Raw genomic sequence first — 18752 nt, forward strand, 5'->3', positions numbered from 1 at the left:
TAACTTTGTATAAACATGTGTTCTGCCTTGGCAGGGGCACCCTGACGGAGGCTGATAAGCAAGAACATTGCAACCTTGCCTCAGCTGACGTCTCGGTAGAATCCCACGCTTCCAGGGGAGACTGCCATTCTCTACAAATGTCTAGCATAGCAATGTGTTTCTTTTTCCTGTGTAAACCCTCCCATTTGTTAATCTAAATAAAAGCGCAGGAGAGTGGCAGGGAGCTCAGAGGGTCGGAGGTGGAACTTGGGCGCCTCCTGTTCATTCTCCTCGCGAGTAAAACCAATGTTCATTCTTGTTGTCTTCTTCTTTCTTGCAGATTTAATAAATGTCTGTAGCCTAAACCTGACAACTCACCAGATGCATTTTAAACTTTATTTAAACAGCCAATTTATACACATTAAACTTTATTTATACACTCATTAGATGCATTTTAAACTTGATTTAAACAGCCTCTTTATACACATTAAACTTTATTTATATGTTAACTTGATGCATTTCAAACTTTATTTAAGCAGCCAGGAGAAGCAGTAGAAGCAGCGCCTCCTGCAGGAGATCCAGTGTTCCTACGGCTTCGCTTCAACCAAAGGATATAAAGTCCTGGATCTCTTCATAACAGAGGAGACTGAGCCACAGGAGGAGGAGGAGCTTCTCTCACTCACCTCCAGAGGGAGACAGACACAGTGAAAGCTGTACACACACACACACACACACACACACACACACACACACACACACACACACACACACACACACACACACACACACGTCATTACGTTTTATTGATCAATATAATCCAATAATAATAATCCCTCCACAAGTAACGCCCTGAGTTTTGACTGGAGGTGTTTTGACTCATGTATGAACCTCCACCCTCCTCTCAGGTGGAGCCCCGCCCTCCTCTCAGGTGGAGCTCCATAACAACATTTCTTTGTGATTCACTCTCATCAACACGTCCGCCTAATATTTCTTTGTGTCGTCTCACAATGAAGACCTGTTTAGCTTCGCAATGCCGCAAGGCACCGACTCCAAACTCCTCCTGTCAGTAATTAAATAACTGCTGGGAGCTTCTAAGCTAAAGGGGTAGCATCAAAGCTAAAGCAGGTAGACCTGAAGCTAAAGCAGGTAGCGCTGAATCTAAAGCAGGTAGGCTCAAAGCTAAAGGAGTAGCCTCAATGCTAAAGGAGTAACCTCAAAGCTAAAGCAGGGAGCCTCAAAGCTAAAGCAGGTAGCCTCAAAGCTATAGGAGGGAGAATCAAAGCTAAAGCAGGGAGCCTCAAAGCTAAAGCAGGGAGCCTCAAAGCAAAAGCAGGTTGCCTCAAAGCTAAAGGAGGCAGAATCAAAGCTAAAGACGGTAGCCCTGAAGCTAAAGCAGGAAGTGGTGAAGCTACAGGAAGTGAGGAAACGGCTACAGGTCTTCATCCGTCTGATGAAGCTCAACATTTTGGACACTTTGGTCTGAGTTCATACTGGATCTTCTTTATACTGCAGGAATCTGTGGGAACCAGTGTGTGTGTGTGTGTGTGTGTGTGTGTGTGTGTGTGTGTGTGTGTGTGTGTGTGTGTGTGTGTGTGTGTGTGTGTTCTATCTATGAGTGTTTTATGTGTGCGTATGTGTGTCTTCTGTTTATGATTTATGTGTTTGTGGGTGTGTGCGTCTTTTCTATTCATGTGTGTGTTTGTGTTTGTGTCTCCTCCCAGTAGAAGAATTTGGAATAACCTGCTGAGTCATGACTTTGGCGTTTGTCAATGTAGAACAAAAGAACAAAGAACGACTGAGTTCAGAGTGTTTGATTTGTCCACAGTGACGGAGACGATGGAGACGACGGAGACGATGGAGACGTCGTCATCAAATCACACACGGCAGAGCAGCAGACGATTCCTCAACCTTTTATTGATCCCCAAATACTGACGAGTCACTTTTTTTTTTTTACATCAAACAGTCTTCAACTGTCACATGACTCAGCAAAACCATCAGAACATCCAGGAAGAGTTCAAGCCCAGGAAACACAGAGCAGGATGTGAGGAGGATCTGCACCTCCTGGTGGGGAAGGAGCGACAGGAGACGAGGAGGAGGCTCCAGGAGGAGCTGCACCTCCTGGTGGGGAAGGAGCGACAGGAGATGAGGAGGAGGCTCCAGGAGGAGCTGCACCTCCTGGTGGGGAAGGGGCGACAGGAGACGAGGAGGAGGCTCCAGGAGGAGCTGCACCTCCTGGTGGGGAAGGGGCGACAGGAGACGAGGAGGAGGCTCCAGGAGGAGCTGCACCTCCTGGTGGGGAAGGGGCGACAGGAGACGAGGAGGAGGCTCCAGGAGGAGCTGCACCTCCTGCCAGGTTTGTTCCTGCTGACGGTGAGACACCTCCTGCACCTCCTGCGGGGACACGGAGGAGGAACGTGAGTGCAGGAGCAGTGAGGAGAACTTTAACCCTGCCTCAGCAGGTTGTGCGCCTCCTCCAGGAGGAGGTGTCTAGTTCACCTGGAAAAGTCACAGGCGAAGCTGGAATCGTTCTGAAGATTCAGTTTCCTGAAAACAGTCAAACTCTGAGTGACCAAAACCACCATGATGGATTGTTACTATGGTGACTGTCAAAATAAAAGTACCAAGATGGATTGTTATTATTGTGACTGTCAAAATATAACCACGATGATGGATTGTTATTATGGTAACTATCAAAATAAAACTACCCAGATGGATCATTATTATGGTGACTTTCAAAATAAAACCACCCAGAGGTATTATTATTATGGTAACTATCAAAATAAAACTACCCAGATGGATCATTATTATTGTGACTGTCAAAATATAACCACGATGATGGATTGTTATGGTGACTGTCAAAATAAAACCACGATGATGGATTGTCATGGTGACTGTCAAAATAAAACCACGATGATGGATTGCTATTGTGGTGAGTGTCAAAATAAAACCACCATGATGGATTGTTATTATGGTGACTGTCAAAATAAAACCACCATGATGGATTGTTATTATGGTGACTGTCAAAATAAAACCACCCAGATGGATTATTATATGGTGACTTTCAAAATAAAAGTACCCAGATGGATCGTTATTATGGTGACTGTCAAAATAAAACCACCAAGATGGATTATTATTATGGTGACTTTCAAAATAAAAGTACCAAGATGGATTATTATTATGGTGACTTTCAAAATAAAACCACCCAGATGTATTATTATTATGGTAACTATCAAAATAAAACAACCAAGATGGATAGTTATTATGGTGACTGTCAAAATAAAACTACCAAGATGGATTGTTATCACAGTGACTGAAGTCGGAGCGTTTTTGAAAAGTTGCAGGTCAGATTAGAAGAAGCTACATTTTCCGTCTCTGAGCTCCAATAGACTCAAAAAGTTTTTTAATTTTCACTTGAAAAGAAGTGATTTGACTGTTGATCTTTGATCTTTGAGCTTTGACCTTTGATGGGAGGACGTTCCTGTGCCGTGAGGCTCCAGGGACCAGAAGACGTCTGGACTCACCCTTTTCTTCTCACTTTCCACCTTTGACCAGGCCGAACAGGTCGCCAGCATCAAATCCACCTCCGTCACCTCCTCCACCTGAGAACAGGCCCATCACGTCTCCAGCGTCGAATCCCTCTTTCTTTCTTCCTCCACCCGTGACCAGCCCCATCACGTCTCCGGCGTCGAATCCCTCTTTCTTTCTTCCTCCACCCGTCACGAGCCCCATCACGTCTCCGGCATCAAAGCCGCTGCTGCCTCCTCCACCCGTGACGAGCCCCATCACGTCTCCGGCATCAAACCCGCCTCTGCCTCCTCCACCCGTCACCAGCCCCATCACGTCTCCGGCGTCAAAGCCATCTTTCTTTCTTCCTCCACCCGTGACGAGCCCCATCACGTCTCCGGCGTCGAAGCCGCCGCTGCCTCCACCGCCGAACAAACTGCCCACGTCGAAGCCTCCTTTCTTCTTCTTCTCCTCCTCCTCATCCTCCTCTTCTTTCGTTCGACCGGTGATCTTGTCCGTCAGGTTATCGACTGCAGCAGAAAGGTGGAGGAGGTCAGGACACAAACTACGTCAGACACAAAACTGACTGCAGGTCGGCTTCTTCTGGTCAGACTGTAGAGGACTCCTACCTCCTAAGTCCTAACTCCTACCTCCTACCTCCTAAGTCCTAAGTCCTAAGTCCTAAGTCCAAACTCCTAACTCCTACCTCCTATGTGCAAACTCCCACCTCCTAAGTCCTACCTCCTAACTCCTACCTCCTACCTCCTGCCTCCAACCTCCTAAGTCCTAGCTCCTACCTCCTACCTCCTACCTCCTAAGTCCTAAGTCCTACCTCCTAAGTCCTAACTCCTACTTCCTAAGTCCTAAGTTCTAAGTCCTAACTCCTACCTCCTAAGTCCTAACTCCAACCTCCAACCTCCTACCTCCTACCTCCTAAGTCCTAACTCCTACCTCCTACCGCCTGCGTCCTACCTCCTAAGTCCTAACTCCTACCTCCTGCCTCCTACCTCCTAAGTCCTAACTCCTACCTCCTGCCTCCTACCTCCTAAGTCCTAACTCCAACCTCCTACCTCCTGCCTCCTAAGTCCTAACTCCTACCTCCTGCCTCCTACCTCCTAAGTCCTAACTCCTACCTCCTAAGTCCTAACTCCTACCTCCTGAGTCCTAACTCCTACCTCCTAAGTCCTAAGTCCTAACTCCTACCTCCTAAGTCCTAAGTCCTAACTCCTACCGCCTAAGTCCTAACTCCTATCTCCTGCATTCTACCTCCTACCTCCCAACTCCTACCTCCTACATTCTACTGCCTAAGTCCTGCCTCCTATCTCCTACCTCCTGATAGACGATTCCCAGTTAGACAAGCTTTTTTCTTCCCAGATAGATGCGCACACACACACACACACACACACACACACACACACACACACACACACACACACACACACACACACACACACACACACACACACACACACACACACACACACACACACACGCACACAGGGGATGTCAAGAATATCCGCGGTTCATGTTTCATGTTGAGTTGAACTTTGAAACACGGAGGCTCAGTTACCTTCAGTCTCTACACTGAGCTGAACCTGACGGAGGTTCCTCAGCCTCCATCACCTCCACCACCTCCATCACCTCCGTCACCTCCATCACCTCCACCCCCTCCACCACCTCCATCACCTCCATCACCTCCGTCACCTCCACCCTGCTGGCCTCCCCTGGTCACTGTGTCACAGTAGATTAATAACGTCATAGAACTGGAGCGCATGAAGTTCCACGCTGAGCTTTAATAACTTTTCAGATTAAAGTTAAAAGCGGAGGAACATTCTAGAGTAAATTTAGTCTTTGAAGGCAGCTGCTGTCGTCTGATTGGCCGAGACAGCAGACACATCGGGCTGTGGGGGGGGGGGGCAGCTCCACTCGCAGCCAATCGGCTGCTAGGTCTGAGAGGCTGGTTACCATGGTGACGATCACCCCTGAAGATGAACGTCCTGCTGTGGACGAAACCAGAACCACAACCAGAACCAGAACCTCAGATACACGTCCAAGGGCCCGTCCACACCAGGAACCTGGTTCATCTAAACCAGATGTTTCTGGTCTGTCGTCCACATGAGGCGGTTTTAGAAGCGCGAAAACAGGTTTTTTGAACACGGTGGAGCTGCAGAAGCTACTAGCGCTAGCAGCAGGAGGAGCAGGGCCATAGACCTATAGAACTAGAAACTACTGACGCTAGCAGCAGGAGGAGCAGGGCCATAGACCTATAGAACTAGAAGCTACTGACGCTAGCAGCAGGAGGAGCAGGGCTACCATAGACCTATAGAACTAGAAACTATTTATGCTCGCGGCAGGAGGAGCAGGGCTACCATAGGCCTATAGAACTAGAGCTATATAGAGGTTTAATAGCAAGAATCTACATCTAAATTTCTATGTTATTCATGTCTGCTGCGTTTTTGTTGTGTTTGGTGAGTCACAGCGCCCCTAAAGGCCTGGCAGGTGAACTACATGGCCTGAAGCCTCGTGTTGATTCGAGTTCATAGAGACAAGTTCATAGAGACGAGATCATAGAGACGAGTTCATGGTGACGAGTTCATAGAGACGAGATCATAGAGACGAGTTCATAGAGACGAGATCATAGAGACGAGATCATAAAGACGAGTTCATAGAGACGAGATCATAGAGACGAGATCATAGAGCCAAGTTCATAGTGACGAGTTCATAGAGACGAGTTCATAGAGACGAGTTCATAGAGACAAGTTCATAGAGACGAGATCATAGAGATGAGATCATAGAGACGAGATCATAGAGACGACTTCATAGAGACGAGTTCATAGAGACGACTTCATAGAGACGAGATCATAGAGATGAGTTCATAGAGACGACTTCATAGAGACGAGATCATAGAGATGAGATCATAGAGACGAGTTCATAGAGATTACTTCATAGAGACGAGTTCATAGAGACGAGTTCATAGAGACGAGATCATAGAGACGAGATCATAGAGATGAGATCATAGAGACAAGTACAACAAACAGAGTTTATGACCAAGAAGAAGAAAGTTTAAAAATGTTGAAGCTGAAAATCTATCAGGTTGAGAAGCTTGAATGTTGAAGATTAACTGATAAACTTCTGATCTGGTTCATTACTAAATATCAGGATGGAGGTGAAGACGGGCCAGGAAGGACGGATGGACTAAAGATAGAGGACAAGAAGCGTCGCAGAGACGAAGACATTTGGTCTGAAAGGTTCTGGAGCGGTGGGGTACTCACTGGCGTTCTCCGCCTGGTTCTTCATGGCCTCACGCAGGATCCTCTGCTGCATCTTCTCAAAGAGATCCCCCATTTCCAGAGAGAGAGAGTGTGTGAGAGAGAGTGTGTGTGAGAGAGAGAGTGTGTGAGTGAGAGAGAGAGTGTGTGAGTGAGAGAGAGAGAGCTGTGTGTGTGTGTGTGAGAGAGAGCGAGTGTGGGTGTGTGTGTGAGAGAGAGAGAGAGAGAGAGTGAAAGTGAGTATGTGTAGGAATGTGTGATGTGTGTTACCCACTGATTTGTTTGTGTGTGTGTGTGTGTGTGTGTGTGTGTGTGTGTGTGTGTGTGTGTGTGTGTGTGTGTGTGTGTGTGTGTGTCTCCTCCCTGCTGAGGAATCAGGTGTGGCAGCAGCAGGGACTCGTTCTCATCAGACTCGTTTCTCAGGTCCCATTAAAGATTTCCATCACAGGAACTTCACTGGAATGAAGGCAGAGATTACCCCCCCTCCCCACATGACCCCCCCTCCCCCCACATGACCCCCGACCCCCCTACATGACCCCCCACACATGACCCCCCCTCCCCCCACATGACCCCCGACCCCCTACATGACCCCCCCACATGACCCCCCCTCCCCCCACATGACCCCCGACCCCCCTACATGACCCCCTCCTACATGACCCCCCCACCTGACCCCCCCTCCCCCCACATGACCCCCCCATATGACCCCCCCTCACCCCACATGACCCCCGACCCCCCCACATGACCCCCGACCCCCGTACATGACCCCCCACACATGACCCCCCCTCCCCCCACATGACCCCCCTCTACACATGACCCCCCTACATGAACCCACCCCACATGACCCCCCCCCTCCCCCCACATGAACCCCGACCCCCCCACATGAACCCCCCCTCTACGTTCCCTCCGCCGGGAAGCGGGGAGTCGTTCCGTCTACCGGGAGGGGGGGGCCTCCTAACGTTCTCTACAGAACACAGCACCTCCTGGTGGCCAGACGGACAAACTGCACCAGGGTCGATCCTTACAGAAAGTTTGTGAAAGAAAAACGTGACCGACTGAGGAGAACCTGGAGAACCTGGAGAACCTGGAGTTTAAAAACTCCCTTCTTCACCTTTTCCTCAAACAGATTAAACATATAAATGAACAGTGACGTGTAGACGACGTGTCCAGACTGCTGAATAAACTGTTTTCATGAACGTCGAGGTGAAAAACACAGGAAGAATCCAGTGACTAAAGGGTTAAACGTGTTTTATCAGGGGGCAGAATGGAGGAGGCTTTCTTCATCATCATCATCATCATCATCATCATCATTGTTGATGCTCGACTTCAATGAAGAAACCAGGAGCTGTTCGAACATCTTTATTAGTGATGACACACACACACACACACACACACACACACACACACACACACACACACACACACACACACACACACACACACACACACACACACACACACACACACACACACACACACACACACACACTCCTCCGAGAGTCTTTCCCACGTCGTCCAGACCTGAAAGACACGCAGCAGCGTCACCGTGTGATACCACCGAGGGGCAGCAGGGGGCAGCAGGGGGGCAATGACGTCTTTAGCTCTGCAGCTAAAATCAATGTTTTTATTTCACCTTTTCTCGTCAGCCTCAACTGAACGCGCTGGCCAGGTCCAGGGCACCTTCATCTCCTCCTCCTCCTCCTCCTCCTCCTCCTCCTCCTCCTCCTCCTCCACTCTGGTCGTCATCATCTGCAGAACACAAAGGTCCATTTACTCACATTTAATCCAGGCCGAAGAAAAAAAAAAAGAAAAAAAAGAAAAAACGATTCATTTAGAATATAGAAGTTTCCCCAAGTCTGTATAAAAAATTACACTAATTGATTAAAAACTCAATTACGTTTTTCTGGTGGTGACAATTATAAAACAAAATCATCTTAAGTCTGTGATTTTCCTTTATTTTGTTGTCATGCTATCTTTTATATTCATGCTAACAGCTACATGTTGAACATTAGCTGGTATCCCACGTGTTTCCTGCTCCTCCCCCTGCTGCTGGAGCCCCTCCCCCCTGCTGCTGGAGCCCCTCCCCCTGCTGCTGGAGGGGAAAACTTTTAAACTCACCTCCTCCTCCCATCGAACTGCTGAAATCCAGTCCTCCTCCTCCTCCTCCTCCTTCTTCACCTCCTCCTATTAAACTGCTTAAATCCAGTCCTCCATCTTCTCCATCTTTTCCATCTTCTCCGCCTCCTCCGCCTCCTCCATCTCCTCCTCCTCCGCCTCCTCCTATTAAACTGCTGAAATTCAGTCCTCCACCACCTCCTTCTCCTCCTCCTCCTCCTCCTCCTCCTCCTCCTCCCATGATGTTGGAGAGCCCCCCCATCAGGTCCATCCCTGCAGGGCAGATGAGTTCAGCTTCAGTCAGTGTTGAGGGCGGCAGTACCGCTTCCCACCACTTGGGGCAGTGGTGCGCCATTCAGTTGTGGAACACAGAAAGACATCTTGAAACTCACCTCCTCCTCCTCCTCCTCCTCCTCCTCCTCCTCCTCCTCCTGGCTGCGCCTCCTGCTTTCCTCCTCCTCCGATGACTTTGTTGACCAGATTAGTGGTTGCGCTCGCCGCCAGGTTGCCTGAAGGACAGACGTCGTCCCTCCGACCGTTAAACACATTTTAAAAGGTGAAGAATCACAACAGAAGGTGTGAACTTCAGTGTTGGATGATGTCACTGGTCCTGATGGTTTTATTTAGCGTTTAATGGGCTTTATGAAAAATATTGGAATCTTTATGAAAGTGACTGTAGTTTTGCTCAAGAGCTCCCGGCCAGGTGACCCTTTTTTTTTTTTAAAACAACAACTTTATTCAAGCTCAGTAGAAACCTACACCGGCTGGTTCAGAGACTCGACTTTCCTTCAGCCCATATTAGATAAACCACGTGAAAACCATCATTTCGACATGTCTTTTATTTTGAAAACCGAGAGTTTGACCCGGCGCCTCGACGTTTACCGTAAAGCTCCTAATAGAGCCACCACGAAAATTCACCGAACCGAGGGACGGCCTGACCGCAGTTTACCGCCGATACAGAGCATACAAACATATAGTCACGCACACACACACACACACACACACACACACACACACACACACACACACACACACACACACACACACACATATATATATACAAACCCACTCCTCTTCAAATATAACACAAATAATATTAAAATACTTCCATCAAACATTCAAAACCCATTTTAGTTTGTTAGTTTGTCTTTGTTTTGTTGTGTACCAACATGTCCGAACTAAAGTAAAGTAAAGTAAAGTAAAGTAAAGTAGAGTAGAGTAGAGTAGAGTAAACCCAGGTACACAGAAACTCCAGGTACATTAATAAAACTAGGTGAGACCAGGGCGACAAAACTACCATGAAATATTACAAAGCAGACGTTTCTGGGAACCTGCAGGTGTGAAATTAATCTGAATTCCTGAGGAAACAGAGGATCGTTGATCTAAGTTGATCTACGTTGATCTAAGTTGGTCTAAGTTGATCTAAGTTGATCTAAATGGACTAAAAAGTGAGTTTAGAGAATAAAAAAGCAGGATCCAGTTTCTCCTTTAGAAAAAACAAGCAGGAAGTTGTGGTTCAGCTTTAAATCGCCTCTGAAAAGAATTTTTCTGTTCTTACTCACCGATTGTCTGACCAATCTGCTCTGAGATCCCTCCTCCTCCTCCTCCTCCTCCCCCTGCTCCACCTCCTCCTCCACCTCCTCCTCCACCCATGAATTTTCCAAACATATCTCCGAGGCTCATGACTGCAGACCGTCAGAGCTCCGCGGCGTCTCTTGTGTGAGCTGCAGTTTTTTGTGTGCTGGTGGCTGCTTCCTGAAGGCCACTCCCCCGAGGCCACGCCCCCCCGAGGCCACGCCCCCGGCCTCTCCCTGCTGTGGAAAAAACCGGATTTTCAGGTCTGACTGAAGCTCCGCCCACAGTTCAGGGTTTGTTAAGTAGCAGTGAGACTCAGAGCCTGCCGGGAATACAGTGATGACCTCCATCAGTACACCTCCATCAGTAAACCTCCATCAGTCTGAAACTCCATCAGTAAACCTCCATCAGTCTGAACCTCCATCAGTCTGAACCTCCATCAGTAAACCTCCATCAGTAAACCTCCATCAGCTGGACTACAAAGTGGTCCAGGGACCAGAAGCAGATCACTGGACATCTGGAAGCTCCGCCTCCGTTCTACTGGTAGAAAACCTGGGAAGTTGCTCGTTCTACCTCTGCCTTGCTGGTTCTACCTCTGAGTTGCTGGTTCTACCACTGCCTTGCTGGTTCTACCTCTGAGTTTCTGGTTCTACCTCTGCCTTGCTGGTTCTACCTCTGAGTTTCTGGTTCTACCACTGCCTTGCTGGTTCTACCTCTGAGTTGCTGGTTCTGCCACTGAGTGGCTGGTTCTACCACTGCCTTGCTGGTTCTACCTCTGAGTTGCTGGTTCTGCCACTGAGTGGCTGGTTCTACCACTGCCTTGCTGGTTCTACCTCTGAGTTTCTGGTTCTACCTCTGCCTTGCTGGTTCTACCTCTGAGTTTCTGGTTCTACCTCTGCCTTGCTGGTGAAATATTAACAGGAGACCAGAAAGTGTTGTTAGAACATGTTTATTAGAATATGACCGAACACACACACACACGAACACACACACACACACACAGGTGGTGTTTGGATGGAGCTGACGGAGTTTCTATTTAAAAAACCCGCCGACTGTCTTTCCCACGTCGAATCCTGAGGAACAAACAAACAAACAAACAAGAATAAAAAACATGATTTGATTTCTTAAACTCACTGAATCACTTCCAGGTCATGTGACAGTTTGGGCTGCAGCACCTCCTCCATTATCACCTCCTCTAGCAGCACCTCCTCCATTATCACCTCCTCTAGTAGCACCTCCTCTAGCAGCACCTCCTCCATTATCACCTCCTCTAGTAGCACCTCCTCTAGCAGCACCTCCTCCATTATCACCTCCTCTAGTAGCACCTCCTCTAGTAGCACCTCCTCCATTATCACATCCTCTATTATCACCTCCTCCATTATCACATCCTCTAGTAGCACCTCCTCCATTATCACATCCTCTAGCAGCACCTCCTCCATTATCACCTCCTCCATTATCACCTCCTCCAGCACCTCCTCCATTATGACCTCCTCTAGTAGCACCTCCTCCATTATCACCTCCTCTAGCAGCACCTCCTCCATTATCACCCCCTCCATTATCACCTCCTCCATTATGACCTCCTCTAGTAGCACCTCCTCCATTATCACCTCCTCTAGCAGCACCTCCTCCATTATCACCCCCTCCATTATCACCTCCTCCATTATGACCTCCTCTAGTAGCACCTCCTCCATTATCACCTCCTCTAGCAGCACCTCCTCCATTATCACCCCCTCCATTATGAGCTCCTCCAGCAGCACCTCCTCTGTCCTGAGGGGCCGTCCTCCCCCCAGCCACCACCAGAGGGCGCCACACAGACAGCAGGTGTTTTCACTCACCTCCTCCAGCTGCTTCCTGCTGATCGTTTCCTTTCCCAGTGAACTTGTTCATGGCGTTCTCCGCGACTCCTTGCACGACGTTCCCTGCAGACGTCAAGATCAGCAGGTCAGATTATCTTCAGGCTCCTGATTGTTTTCAGTTCAGGACTTTTGATTTCCACTCACCTACTGCGGCTCCAATCTGTTCTGGAATTCCTCCTCCTCCTCCTCCTCCTCCACTGTCTCCTCCACTTCCACCTCCTCCCATTAAACCACCCAAACTCAGTCCTCCTCCTCCTCCACTGTCTCCTCCACTTCCACCTCCTCCCATTAAACCACCCAAATTCAGTCCTCCACCTCCTCCTCCTCCACTGTCTCCTCCACTTCCACCTCCTCCAATTAAACCGCCCAAATTCAGTCCTCCACCTCCACTACCTCCTTCTCCTTCTCCTTTAACCATGTCTAAAAGGTCCATGTCTGCAGTGTGACTTGTTCCTCAGGTGAGTTGCAGTCTTATACCTGCTGGCCACGCCCCCCCCCCCCCCGGAGGAATCGAACCAGTACTTCAGGTTCTGAACTGCCCTTATTGACGCCTCCGTGTTCTCTGGACTTAAATCTCCGTTCTTTGGGTAGAAAAAGTTTATTATCCTTGTTGGGCTATTGTTTATTCATCTACGTGCTCCAGATGGAGGCCGGGTGGTGCAGGTGGAGCAGCAGGTGGAGCAGCAGGTGGAGCAGCAGGTGTGCAGACAGACTTCTAGAAGCTTCATTACTGAGACACCAACAATCGCTGCAACTCATTTATTCACAAACAATCGTCAACGTCCCAGAATGTCCTTCAACCATCAGCTTGGTGATTCCATGTAAACAAACCCATAAATAGATACATAATCTAGTTCGTTGGCGTAGGTAACAGCAACAACAACAAAACAGAACAACAACAATGATGACGATACGATTTCTCTGGTCCTCACAGGTTGAGCCTGTTGTTGGATTGTTGTTGGATTGTTGTGAGGTTGTTGTTGGGTTGTTGTTGGATTGTTGTGAGGTTGTTTCAGGTTGTTGTTGGATTGTTGTTGGATTGTTGTCAGGTTGTTGTTGGATTGTTGTTGGGTTGTTGTTGGATTGTTGTTGGATTGTTGTGAGGTTGTTTCAGGTTGTTGTTGGATTGTTGTCAGGTTGTTGTTGGATTGTTGTCAGGTTGTTGTTGGATTGTTGTTGGGTTGTTGTTGAATTGTTGTGAGGTTGTTGTTGGATTGTTGTGAGGTTGTTGTCGAGTTGTTGTTGGATTGTTGTTGGATTGTTGTCGGGTTGTTGTCAAGTTGTTGTTGGATTGTTGTTGAATTGTTGTCAGGTTGTTGTCAGGTTGTTGTCGGGTTGTTGTTGGATTGTTGTTGAATTGTTGTCGGGTTGTTGTTGGATTGTTGTGATATTGTTGTGAGGTTGTTGTCGGGTTGTTGTGAGGTTGTTGTCGGGTTGTTGTGATATTGTTGTGAGGTTGTTGTTGGATTGTTGTGAGGTTGTTGTCGGGTTGTTGTTGGATTGTTGTTGAATTGTTCTCAGGTTGTTGTGAGGTTGTTGTTGGGTTGTTTTGGAGTGGCTTTCAGGTTGTTGTTGGATTGTTGTGAGGTTGTTGTTGGGTTGTTGTGATATTGTTGTTGGATTGTTGTGAGGTTGTTGTTGGGTTGTTGTGAGATTGTTGTTGGATTGTTGTGAGGTTGTTGTTGGGTTGTTTTGGATTGTTGTTGGATTGTTGTCAGGTTGTTTTGGAGTGGCTCTCAGGTTGTTGTCAGGTCTACAGACTCGTGGTGTCCCCCTACGGTGGTTGCTGGCGGTGGTGACGCAGATCAGGCGATCAGGTGACTGTACTGCTCTGTAACCCCGCCCCCCCCCTCAGGTACAGGTGTGTGCGTGTGTCATTGTTTGTGTCTTTGTGTGTTTCGTTGTTTTTATGGACTCGACTCCACCCAGGAGTCACAAGAAATTAAAGAGACGCTCTGGAATGCAGACTGGCTGGATCAAGCAGGTGAGTGGAGGAAAACCTGAGGTCTGTACAACAACCTGCTCCTCCTGCTCCTCCTCCTCCTCCTCCTCCTGCTCCTCCTCCTCCTCTTCCTCCTCCTCCTCCCTCTTCTCATCCTCTGAATTTAAAATCACCATTGATACATGTGATGTATAATGAAGGTGTTCCAGAATCAGGGTGTGTTGTTGACGACTCATTTCTGTTGTTGTCTTTTATTCGGAAGGTGTGACTTTTAAAAGAACTCCAGGTACTTCCAGAAAGAAGCACCACACCCAGGAGGAGGAGGAAGAGGTGGAGGAGGAGGTGGAGGAGGGGAAGGAGGAGGAGGTGGAGGAGGGGGAGGAGGAGGAGATGTGAAGTCTTTTGGTTACATAAACACCAGAGGGGACCTGGAGGACCTGGAGGACCTGGAGGACCTGTGGACCCACCAGATCCTCCAAGTCCATCAGGTCCTCCTGGTCCACCAGGTCCACCAGGTCCTCCCGTCCCTCGTCTTCAGGAGAACAAAGTGTAAACAATGGGCTGATAAACAACGCAACAAATAATTCAACACACAAAAACAACAAACCGTCTGATGCCACAGTCGTTAACGACGCCTCGACTGACGACTCCTGGTTCGTTTCCTTCTGAAACCTCCTCACTGGACCGGGAACCCAAAACCCCCGTGGACCTGCTCTGGCGCTCGTAGCCTCAAACTGGTCCGGGACTCGCACGACCACCCGGTCTGAGGTGGAGGAAGTACAGAGTAACGAATACTCCCAGACTTTAGCCTCAATATTGACCCGAGTGTTTCCCGCCGCCCACCATGTCCGACACTCCATGAGCAGTTCTGGACCGGTTCCTCTTCTGAATTCTAGAATCAAAGGTTCCGTCAGTCGCTGGAACTGGTTTTCATCAACTGGGATCAGATTGTTCAACATCTGACGCCCGGAGGCTGTTCAACATTCCTTTCTCCTTTTCCGACCGACTCTCCTGAACTCGTTTCGTCACCGGTTGCCGAACATCGTGTCTTTGCTCAGAAATGGACAAGGCTTCTAGAAACCTCCCCGGTACCATCGGTAGCTACTGACGCTACGAAGTCCTGCTGGTTCCAATTGGCCCCGGCGGTTGAACCTCTCGCCATCCGGTTGGGGGGGGGGGTCACTCGACACCGCCGACTTCGTAAGCGCTCCTTATACGCAGACGACCTCTTGTTGTATACCTCAAATCCTGGTTCCCAGTAGTCCTGTGATCTTGCGTATACTTTATATTATTATATTTATACTATAGGAGTTTGGGCGGTACTACGGCTACAAGCTGAACCTGGACGTCAGTGAGGACATCCCTACCGATCCGTCCTCCCAGAAGACCTGCTTCCTGTTAGAAAAGCCACAGACGGTTTCAAAATGTCTCGGAGTTCCGGTGACAAAGTTTCTTTTACTGAACTTTTCTACCAAAATGTTCCTGGAAGGTTCAGACTGAAGTATTTCTGTTTATCATGGCCGAGCAACAAAACCCTTTAAAATCACACCAACAAACAACGAGAACACGTTTAAACTTTTATTGTACTTTGTTTATAAAATAGGGAAACAGCTGTGTGCATGTGTGTGTATGTATGTGTGTGTGTGTGTGTGTGTGTGTGTGTGTGTGTGTGTGCGTGCGTGCGTGTGAGCTACATGCATTTTAAAGGCTTTGGGTTTCTCTCGGGGGCGGGGTCAGGCAGTTGAGTGACGGGGTGATCTTGTCGGGGGCGGGGCTTGCAGTTCAGGCCACCTGTCAGTTATGACATCACAGTTTTGTCGAGGTTGAGACGTCACCAACGCTGTCTGGGACACAGACCGAGTGAGACAGCAGGTCAATGTAATGCTAATGCTAACAGTGGACAGACTAAGACAGCAGCTCAATGTAATGCTAGTGCTAATGCTAACAGTGGACAGACTGAGACAGCAGGTCAATGTAATGCTCGTGCTAATGCTAACAGTGGACAGACTGAGACAGCAGGTCAATGTAATGCTAGTGCTAATGCTAACAGTGGACAGACTCACCTACTGCGCCTCCTGCTCCGGCTGCTCCGTCGGCTCTCCTCCTGCTTCTGAGCTCGCCGCCACAGTCTGAGGAGGAAACAGGAGACGTCAGCACCTGCAGCCTCCACCTGTAGCCTCCACCTGCAACCTCCATCTACAACCTCCATCTACAACCAGGGTTGGTCTCTGGGGCTTGTGATCATGGAGGAACATGTAGGAACATCTGGTCATGTAGGAACATGTGATAATGTAGGAGCATGTGATAATGTATGAACATGTTCCTACATGTGGTCATGTAGGAACATGTAATAATGTAGGAACATGTGGTCATGTGGGAACACATGATAATATAGGAACACGTGGTCATGTAGGAGCATATGATAATGTAGGAACATGTGCTCATGTAGGAACATGTGATAATGTAAAAACGTGTAGGAACATGCAGGAACATGTGGTCATGTAGGAACATGTGGTCATGTAGGAAAATGTGATAATGTAGGAACATGTGGTCATATGATAATGTAGGAACATGTGATAATGTAGAAACATGTAGGAACATGTGGTCATGTAGGGACATGTGATAATGTGGGAACACGTGGTCATGTTGGAACATATGATAATGTAGGAACATGCAGGAACATGTGATAATGTAGGAGCATGTGTTCATGTAGGAACATGTGATAATGTAAAAACGTGTAGGAACATGCAGGAACATGTGATAATGTAGGAGCATGTGCTCATGTAGGAACATGTGATAATGTAAAAACGTGTAGGAACATGCAGGAACATGTGATAATGTAGGAACATGTGGTCATGTAGGAACACGTGATAATGTAGGAATATGCGGATTCAGATCCAAGGCTTTGTTAGCTTTGTTAGTTTTGTTAGCGTCATAGCATTGTTAGCTTTGTTAGTTTTGTTAGCGTTGTTAGTTTTGTTAGCCTTGTTAGCGTTGTTAGTTTTGTTAGCCTTGTTAGCGTTGTTAGTTTTGTTAGCCTTGTTAGCGTTGTTAGTTTTGTTAGCCTTGTTAGCCTTGTTAGCATTGTTAGTCTTGCCGAGGCGGTTGAAACGTTCATGTTAACAGAAGTTTCCGGAGAAAGAAAACCAGCAACTGAAGCTAAAGGTTAATGAGGAAGTCAGTCATCATGTAACCAATCAGGCACCTCCTCTGCCGCTGGTCCCGCCTCCTCCTGCTCACAGCCAATCGGCACAGACCAGGCGAAAAGTGACAGTCGTCCACAAAAGAACATAAAATTACAGATTGTTGTGAAAAAGTGTCGTAATAATAGGAATCATGAAACACAGCTGTTTTTATTTAAATGTGTTATTATTGGATTGAACAAACTGGTTTGTCTTGTTCAGCTTGATTAGATTGACTGAGTTTTGAATAAAGTAAAAAATATATTGAAGACAAGAAATATTTTTTCTAAGAATAATTTATAATAATTTGTCAAAACAAACTCTAAACTTTAATCTTTCACCGTGAAAAAAATTATAATTTTCTAAATTGTACTGGAGCTATGTTTCATCTTGACATTAAAATAAAGTACATATAGAATCACTAATTTAACAACAAAAAGAAGAAATATTTGTAATCATGAATGATTCAATTCTGTAAAAACAACACACAATAAATAAATAAATAAATAAATAAATAAATAAATAAATACAGATCTAGTTTGAAACTAATACAATAAAAAAAAAAAAAAAAGTGATAAAACTAATAAGACACACATAATGAATCTAGTGTTGATGTGACTCACCGTGCCGACCAATCCGCTGGCGGCGTGCTCCACGCCCTCCACCGTGGCCTGGGCTACCTCGTTAGCGCCGCTGACGGCGGTGTCCGCCACCACGTTAGCCTGCTCCGTGGTCTTCTGGGCCACTGCCAACAGGAAGCATGTCACCGGCGTGTGTGTGTGTGTGTGTGTGTGTGTGTGTGTGTGTGTGTGTGTGTGTGTGTGTGTGTGTGTGTGTGTGTGTGTGTGTGTGTGTGTGTGTGTGTGTGTGTGTGTGTGTGTGTGTGTGTGTGTGTGTGTGTGTGTGTGTGTGTGCAGGTGGGTTACCTGTGTTCACGCCGGTGACCACGCCCTCCATCGTCTTGTTGCCTAGACAACAAACAAACGTCACACACTCATTTCGTTCTCTGCGATTGTTAAAATCTGCTCCTGGATTAAAGTGAAAACTATATAATACTAATATATATATATATAACATTAAAAAAATAAAAAAAATAACATTTCAATCTTTTAAATTCGACTTTTTCAGTAAAAACACCAAAGCTGAGGGGGCGTGTCCATGATTTGATTGACACTTTAACTATCCAGTCACATCGACTGTGTTCTGATGCTGACGCCCCTTAGTGCTGATGACACCATCGCTCCGTCCTATTGGCTGCGAGCAAGGACACGCCCCTTAGCGCAGATGACATCATCGCTCCGTCCTATTGGCTGCGAGCAAGGACACGCCCCTT

General features: G+C 47.5%; 2 protein-coding genes and 2 long non-coding RNA genes across 5 annotated transcripts in view; all 4 read right to left on the minus strand.

Moving 5' to 3' along the window:
• Positions 1-1877: 1877 nt before the first annotated feature.
• Positions 1878-6982, minus strand: LOC308138773 (uncharacterized protein). Its single transcript, XM_080508024.1, has 3 exons — positions 6756-6982; positions 3501-4013; positions 1878-2370 (listed from the first exon to the last, which is right to left on the minus strand). Exons 1-2 carry the CDS (start codon positions 6826-6828, stop codon positions 3511-3513), a joined length of 576 nt encoding a protein of 191 aa, XP_080364150.1. The 5' UTR covers positions 6829-6982; the 3' UTR covers positions 1878-2370; positions 3501-3510.
• A 1120-nt stretch (positions 6983-8102) lies between these two features.
• LOC308138459 lies at positions 8103-9007 on the minus strand. The gene is made up of 3 exons (XR_013936884.1): positions 8868-9007; positions 8383-8498; positions 8103-8270 (listed from the first exon to the last, which is right to left on the minus strand). It is a non-coding gene; the product is annotated as an uncharacterized lncRNA (long non-coding RNA).
• Positions 9008-11372: 2365 nt separating this feature from the next.
• LOC308138429 lies at positions 11373-12672 on the minus strand. Its single transcript, XR_013936881.1, has 3 exons — positions 12440-12672; positions 12275-12358; positions 11373-11512 (listed from the first exon to the last, which is right to left on the minus strand). It is a non-coding gene; the product is annotated as an uncharacterized lncRNA (long non-coding RNA).
• A 3130-nt stretch (positions 12673-15802) lies between these two features.
• LOC308138706 (uncharacterized protein) overlaps positions 15803-18752 on the minus strand; it is a 5360-nt gene continuing 2410 nt past the window's right edge. Inside the window, exons 2-6 of one of the 2 annotated variants that reach the window (XM_080507924.1) lie at positions 18346-18387; positions 18043-18164; positions 17443-17469; positions 16301-16366; positions 15803-16081 (exon numbers count right to left, since the gene is read on the minus strand). In XM_080507924.1, the coding sequence (XP_080364050.1) occupies positions 16301-16366; positions 17443-17469; positions 18043-18164; positions 18346-18387 (257 nt within the window). In that variant the 3' untranslated portion in view covers positions 15803-16081. The remainder of the gene's footprint in view (positions 16082-16300; positions 16367-17442; positions 17470-18042; positions 18165-18345; positions 18388-18752) is intronic. The other variant, XM_080507925.1, reaches the window with a different exon arrangement.

This window comes from Blennius ocellaris, assembly GCF_963422515.1.
Source record: "Blennius ocellaris genome assembly, chromosome: 13".
Classification (NCBI taxonomy): Eukaryota; Metazoa; Chordata; class Actinopteri; order Blenniiformes; family Blenniidae; genus Blennius; species Blennius ocellaris.

Coding starts and splice junctions, on each gene's coding strand:
- LOC308138773 (XM_080508024.1), bottom strand. CDS start 6,828: ATGGGGGATCTCTTTGAGAAGATGCAGCAGAGGATCCTGCGTGAGGCC. Junction 4,014..6,755: donor GAACCAGGCGGAGAACGCCA/GTGAGTACCCCA, acceptor TTTCTGCTGCAG/TCGATAACCTGACGGACAAG.